Source organism: Myotis brandtii, unplaced genomic scaffold (genome assembly GCF_000412655.1).
Source record: "Myotis brandtii unplaced genomic scaffold, ASM41265v1 scaffold1013, whole genome shotgun sequence".
NCBI lineage: Eukaryota > Metazoa > Chordata > Mammalia > Chiroptera > Vespertilionidae > Myotis > Myotis brandtii.
Window position 1 is genome coordinate 237,615 of NW_005353379.1, and position 6,545 is coordinate 244,159.

General features: G+C 56.6%; 2 protein-coding genes and 1 long non-coding RNA gene across 8 annotated transcripts in view; 1 reads left to right on the plus strand and 2 right to left on the minus strand.

The window, feature by feature from the left end:
• The window catches only part of SERPINA11 (serpin peptidase inhibitor, clade A (alpha-1 antiproteinase, antitrypsin), member 11), an 11,052-nt gene extending 8,121 nt beyond the window's left edge, over nucleotides 1-2,931 (minus strand). For 4 of the 6 annotated variants that reach the window (XM_014535350.1, XM_014535346.1, XM_014535356.1 and 1 more), the window contains exon 1: nucleotides 2,620-2,931. In XM_014535350.1, coding sequence (XP_014390836.1) covers nucleotides 2,620-2,916 — 297 coding nt within the window. In that variant the 5' untranslated portion in view covers nucleotides 2,917-2,931. Of the gene's footprint in view, nucleotides 1-1,054; nucleotides 1,304-2,591 lie in introns of those variants that run through there. The other 2 variants (XM_014535361.1, XM_014535368.1) reach the window with 2 other exon arrangements.
• The window catches only part of LOC102239236, a 20,140-nt gene continuing 15,467 nt past the window's right edge, over nucleotides 1,873-6,545 (plus strand). Inside the window, exon 1 of the long non-coding RNA XR_312987.2 lies at nucleotides 1,873-2,017. This is a non-coding gene — a long non-coding RNA (uncharacterized LOC102239236). The remainder of the gene's footprint in view (nucleotides 2,018-6,545) is intronic.
• The window catches only part of SERPINA9 (serpin peptidase inhibitor, clade A (alpha-1 antiproteinase, antitrypsin), member 9), a 13,850-nt gene continuing 12,560 nt past the window's right edge, over nucleotides 5,256-6,545 (minus strand). Inside the window, exon 5 of the mRNA XM_014535373.1 lies at nucleotides 5,256-6,435. Within this exon, the coding sequence (XP_014390859.1) occupies nucleotides 6,202-6,435 (234 nt within the window). The 3' untranslated portion in view covers nucleotides 5,256-6,201. The remainder of the gene's footprint in view (nucleotides 6,436-6,545) is intronic.

Here is a 6,545-nt window from a genome sequence, read left to right on the forward strand (position 1 = left end):
CCTCCCTTTCTTTTTTCCCTTCTTTCCAGTCATTCCTCTAATTCATTACGTTTTAACGAGATGAGAATGATGCTCAGAACTCCTGAGCGAATGTTTAGGACATGGTGGCAATGCCTGTTGCTGGGCCTCCTTTGCATCTGGGTGTGACCATGAGCTATAATCTCGCCAGTCAGTCGGAGAGGAGGGGAAGGCGTGTGTAACTCCTGGGACAGGCCCTGGCAGGGGGAGGCGTGCCCTCTCCACATTGGTCTTCCATAGCCGGAGTGTGGCTGTGATGGGCAGCCCCGGGGGCCTTGTGGATGAGGGCAGCCTTTGAGAGAGCCTCAGCAGAGATGGATGGAGCCTGGGGGCTGACGTGAGAGAGATCACCTCTGCCTCCATCAGTCTCATTACCGCGAGCACCTCTTGTCACATGCCGTGGCTCAAACTCTATCTTAATTAATGCAGAGATTTTGGAAAGATTTCTGTTATGGGTTTCATTGTGCCCCACCCCCCCCATTCATATGCTTAAGTCCTGATCCCAGTGTCTGGGAGTGTGATCCTGTTTGGGGATCACTGAGATGTAGTAACTAGTTACGCTGACGTCCTTAGACTGGCCCTGACCCAATAAGACTGCGTCCTGATAACAAGGGGAACTTAGACCTGGACACATTTGGGAGAACGCCGTGAGAGGAAGGCAGAGATGGACAAGCCCGGGCCCCAGCAAACAGCCAGAGACCGGAGAGGCCCGCACGGCCTCCCTCAGCGCAGAAGGAATAGCCCCGCCCACACCTTGACCTTGGCCTTCTGGCTCCAGAACCAGGAGACAGTGCATTTCTGTGGTTGAAGCCACCCCGTCTGCGGTCCTGGGTTATGACAGCTGAGGCCACTAGTCCAGCGTCTCTCTTGCTTCAGGCTCCACCCTGAGGGGCCAGCTCAGCTTGAGGGGAAGCTGCAGTGGAGACATGCCTGTCTCTGCTCGCCCTGCCCTGTCTAGTGCCCCGCCCCTCTCAGGGTCTCCCCTCCTCCCCCCCCCAGGTGCTCACAGAGCCCATGCTGCCACCACACTCCGCACCTGATGTCCCAGTGAGGAGAGTGCCGTCCCCTGCTCCCTTCAAAACGGACACTTGCGCCGCCCCCTTCCATCTCAGCGGCCCTTGTCCATCTGTCCAGATTGTGTGTGTGTCCTAATCAGCACCTGAATACCATTTGCCCAGACCAGTGGCCTCTGGATAGATTACCAGCGCCAGGTGGTGTGGGAGACACCATATTTCTGCAGGTGCCTACAGAGCCTGTGCCCTAAATGCCCTGCCGAACCCCAAGGCCAGTGGTCTGGAGATGAATGCAGCCCTGGCGTTGGTGATGTTGAAACACTGTGATGTTGAAACGCCGATCAGAGGCCTGCGCGGCTCAGCTGCTGTGGCTTGCTAACCACCCTCTCCGCTAACCACCCTTTCCGCTCACCGTGGGCTTTCTTTTGAGGGGGATTTGGAAGAAGCAGAGCAGTTGAAAATTTGGTCTGCCCGGGGGAAAACAAGAAATACAACTATGACGAAACTGTCTCCGGCTTATTCTCCCTGTCCCGTTGAGTGGGCTACCGTTTCCTACCTACTCTCACCAGGCGTCCCAGACTCGGGGGTCTGGTCCCAAAGGGGACGGAGCCGCCGCCAGGCCTGGGTCTGGATCAAGGCCCCGCAGTCACTCACTGAGCGACACTGTGCAAAGGAACCTCTCTGAGCCACGGGGTCCCCATTTGCAAAATGCAAATGGAAATGCCTGCCTCCTGGGCGGGTCACGTTGGCTTCCAGGACCTGCCGTGGCCTGGCGCCTGGCACAGGAGTGTGCGCAGGGTTCATCTCACCCTCTACTGAGGCGGGGTAACTCCACCCAATCTGCTCTTCCTTTTCCAGAGAGACCCAGAGGAAGTGAAGCACTGCACTCATTAACTACAGTGTGCCCACGTCCTGTTTATTTGTGGGGCTATCAGATGCATCGTACCCGTGGTCCCAGCCGGAGGTGTCCTGCAATGCAGGGGAGGGTGTGTCTGGGACCATCTCAGACGGAGCAGGGGTGCTGTTGGAGTCCAGTGGGGGGCAGGACGCTCTGAAAGGCCGGCCATCCTGTGTGCTGGAGAGTAGTCCTGCCCAGAGGCCCCCTTGGAGAAATACTTGCTTCATGCCCTTTCAGTGGCCATAGGAGAACCTTAAGCCATAGGCATTCGCATCCCTGCTGTGCATGTGGAGATACCGAGACGCGGGGCCCAGGGACCTGCCGGGTTAGGGAGGGTCAGATCCAGACCAGGCTCCCAGAGGGCCCTTTTCAAACAACAGGGCCCCTAGGACATCTGCTGCGTCAGTGCTGTCATCTGGCTTTGGGCTGTATTGTTCTGTTTTCTCCTCTGTCTGCCAGCATTACTGGGAGTTCCTCTCTCAAAAATGTTGAAGACCAAGTTTTTCATAAAAGGTTATTTAAAACCTGAGGTTTCTCCTTCAACCCTTAGAATAGTACATCATGGCGTTTTCTCCTTTAGGGGCACTCGGTCTTCCCATCCCTGCTGCTAAAGCCAGAGAGAGAGAGAGAGAGAGAGAGAGAGAGGGAGAGAGACACCTTGCCTTCATTCCCCGTGCATATGGGACTCACAGAGAGGCGCCAGGCGGGCCCTGGTCTTCGGTGCTGCGCGGCCTCCAACCACGGAGAATGGTGTTTGCAGATCACAGCAGCCGGGTCAATATTTGTCCGGCCAGTTCCTGGAACCAGGAAGGGACCTGGGTGATTAGCAAACAGGAAGGGACCTCTTTTTCCACGTATCCATCCCGCCGGCCCAGCAGCAAACAGCGAGTATGATCTGGACCCGCTGGGTTGGCGGAGATTCCGACACGGGTGCTGCCGGCCGGCCAGGGGTGCTGAAGGCAGGGGTCGGGGGAGGTTGCTGTCCATCGTTTACGGGTGCTGTGTGCTCCGGGCAGCGGTCTTTAAGCAGCGCCCTCACCTAGGAATGCGAGATGCTAACTCAGCCTGCCCCGTCAGCATGCATAGCACATGTGACTCAATCCATCCTACCGTAAACCTTAAACTTACACAGCGATGTGGCGAGTACTTCTCAGTACAACTGGAAAAAAGGAATGTGAGAGAGGCACAATCATTCCCTACTTCACAGAAGGAAAGCTGAGGCCTGTGAACTTAACTGAATGCCGTGACCTGGGTGCTGGGGCCACTCAGAGATGGTCTGCCTCCCCGGCCAAAGCCCTCACCTCTGACCACGCAGTGCTTCCCTAAGACTTCAAATAAAGAGTCCGTGCACAGAGAACAGCCTGGGAGGGAACTCAGAAAACCGAGCAAAGTGTCCTGCCCTCCCCGCTTTCCCCTCCCCTGCCCTGCCCTCCCCTCCCCTCCAATCCCCTCCCCTCTCCCAAGAGCTCCGTAAAGTGGATCATGGACTCGCTCACCGCGTGTCCCCGGTTCTAGAGCCAAGCCTAGAACCAGATGAATATCTGTTTATGAGTGAATCTTGAGGTGACGGGATGGAGGTGACTTTTACGTTCTTCTTCGTATACTTTTGTATTCTCCTAATTTCTCACAAAGAGCATGTATCTTCTTTATAATGAAAACAAATCACTGTTAAGAGGAAGTGTTTAATCACACCCATGAAGCAAAAGGAAAGCTGGTCGGCTGGTGCAGTGGTTCCAATCAAGAGGCACTTGTGAGACGTAAAGGCTCCCTTTCCTCCCAGGCTGAGTCTGAGCCTGCGGGGGCTGCATGCCTCTGGCCTGTCTGGTGTGTGAGGCACAAGAAAGCCCGGGTGGGAGCCCTGGACGCTCAAGGTCAGACCCAAGGACATCTGGGCCAGGCCCCGAGGGGGTCTGCTATACCTACCAGTGTTTGAAACCCCACCTGTGGGTCCATGCAGTGCTGTGAGCCTTCCGCGTGTTTCATGAAGACACGGTTGTTGTTTGAATGAATGAGAGCATTCACTGAGGAGAAATCAGTTACTCTTGGCTGGCATGTAAACTCCCTGGCCCTTTACCTACCTTCCCACGTGGCAGGGAAGACACTGTGGGAGGCGCGCGTTTTGGATTCTGTACAGCCCACCTCGCAGAGCTGTGGGGGGAACAAAGCATGATGTGCAGTGCCTGGCCAGGGCAAGCAGAGAGGGAGAGAGACGGATGTATGGAACTGGTTCTCTGATATCGGAGGATGGCCATCAGGCGGGAGGCCCAGGAAGAGAGGATGTTGCAGTTCAAGGCCCAAGGCCTCTGCTGGTAGATTCCCTCTTGCTCCCGGCAGGTGGGTCTTTACTCAATGAAGACCTTCAACTGACTGGATGAGGCCCACCCACATTATGGAAGGGCAGTCAGCCTTACCCACCAATTGAAATGTTAATCTTGTGATCAATAATGTAATACCTGCAGGGGTACTTCTCAATCCTCCTCATCTTTTCGTCCATCCCCACGCCCCTCCCACCCGGCGGCCATGAAGCATAATAATCATAAGATCCTGTCGACAGAGAGGAGCGCTGTGCAGGAGTGAGGTTTGGCCCCACAGCCAGGAGAGGGACAGTGGGCAGCCCCACGTCTGGGCTTCAGTCCGGGGCCCGGGCCTGTCCTGGGTCAGCTGTTCTCTCCTGTGAGTGGGGGAGGGGAGCGATTTCTAGAAGCTTCTTAGCACCACTCCTCTTTCTTTCTTTCTTCCTTTCTTTCTTCCTTCCTTCCTTCCTTCCTTCCTTCCTTCCTTCCTTCCTTCCTTCCTTCCTTCCTTCCTTCCTTCCTTCCTTCCTTCCTTCCTTCCTTCCTTCCTTCCTTCCTTCCTTCCTTCCTTCCTTCCTTCCTTCCTTCCTTCCTTCCTTCCTTCCTTCCTTCCTTCCTTCCTTCCTTCCTTCCTTCCTTCCTTCCTTCCTTCCTTCCTTCCTTCCTTCCTTCCTTCCTTCCTTCCTTCCTTCCTTCCTTCCTTCCTTTCTTTCTTTCTTTTTCTTTCTTTCTTCTTTCTCTCTCTCTCTCTCTCTCTCTCTCTCTCTGTAAAAGAGCTTGGAAACGCCACCGAGAGGCCCTCAACACATCGGGGTGAAGACATGGGCCCCCAGAACCCCAGGCTCCACTGGAGGCTGCGGGCATCACCCTGGGTCATGCCGGGCGGGTGAGGGGAAGGAGCCAGAGCAGCCCACGGGGCAGAGGAGGGCGGAGAAGCCTGTGTGGGGAACCCCCAAAGCCCCTCGCCCCATGCGTGGCGCTGAGGAGTCAGTGGGAGGAGCAGGCCACGGTCCCTCCAAGCAGCAGGGAGGAGGCCGAGCACCCGAGGGCCCTGTGTGCGCATGCGACAGTGTCAGGGCCGAGAGGACAGCTGCAGCGACCAGTCTGGATGGAACCCTGAGGTGAGCACCCAGAAAGGTCTTCCCAACCCAGACACTAACCCTCATCTTCCTGTTGGAGAAACTCAGCCGGTTTAATGGCACCTCCCACGAAACCCAGACCCCTTTTCTTGGCCGACGTCTGACACCATTTGACCTTGTTCAACCACCACAGCCACAGCGCCTCTTTCTGTCCCTCCGATGGGCCTGTGCTCACAGAAGCACCCCCTCGCCGCCTGTTTCCCCTCATCCGACCATCCTAGTGAGGGCCTTCCCAGCACTCCGCATGGCCGGTACAACCACATGCATTTACAGGTTTCATTTCATCAGGGTGGAGGTGGTCTACCACTCCCATCTGTGTCCCCAAACTGGGAGCCTGTTGGCCTGATTCATTCCTGGCACGTATGAGGTGCCCAGTGCGTTTTTGTTGAATGAATAGATGAATTCAGGCAGCCACTGAAATACTGCATAACAACAGCCTGACCTCTGTGACTTACCCACCAGACCACTCTCAAATCCAGACCCTGGAGGCGTGTGGGAGCGCTGTGCGGCCAGACTCACGTTTTAGGTTTATTGCTGTGATTCTGAAGTACAGGCCACTGGCCTGCATGTCACCACCCCTAGGGGCTAAGGAATGGAAATATGCCAACCCAGACACACCCCAGCAAGCCAGCCGCCTGGGAGAGCATGGAAGGGGGCGTGCCTGGGCTCAGGGGCTTGGTCTGTGACCGGATCTCTGCTGATTGGGGTGACTGAGCCTCAAAAGTGGCCTCGGGGCAGCACATGCAGCTCCACGGGGTCAGGTGGACCCTCACACAGAGGCCTGTCCCCATGTCCCCGGGATCTGCAGGCCACGCGGTTTGTTTATTTCCTGTGCGTTGTTATCGTGTCATCCGCGAAAGGCCTTTCCCCGCCGGGAACTGGGTGGGATCTTCCACTTTGCCCAGGAAGAGCGTGGTCTGCGCGGCGCTGCCGACGATCAGCAGCAGGAAGGGCCTGTTGAAGCAGATGGTGCGAGAGGAGCCGTCCTTGGAGCGGGTGGTGAGCTTGGTGGCCGTGGCCGCCGCGGCCTTGGTGCCCGCCTCACTGACGTCCACCACCGCCTGGTGGGTAACCTGCCGAGGGAAAAACAGACACCGACATGGTTTAAAAAAACCCGAGCTTTGATGTTTTGCCTGGGAATGGGGACACCTCCACCCCCAACCCCCACCCCCCACCCCCCCCA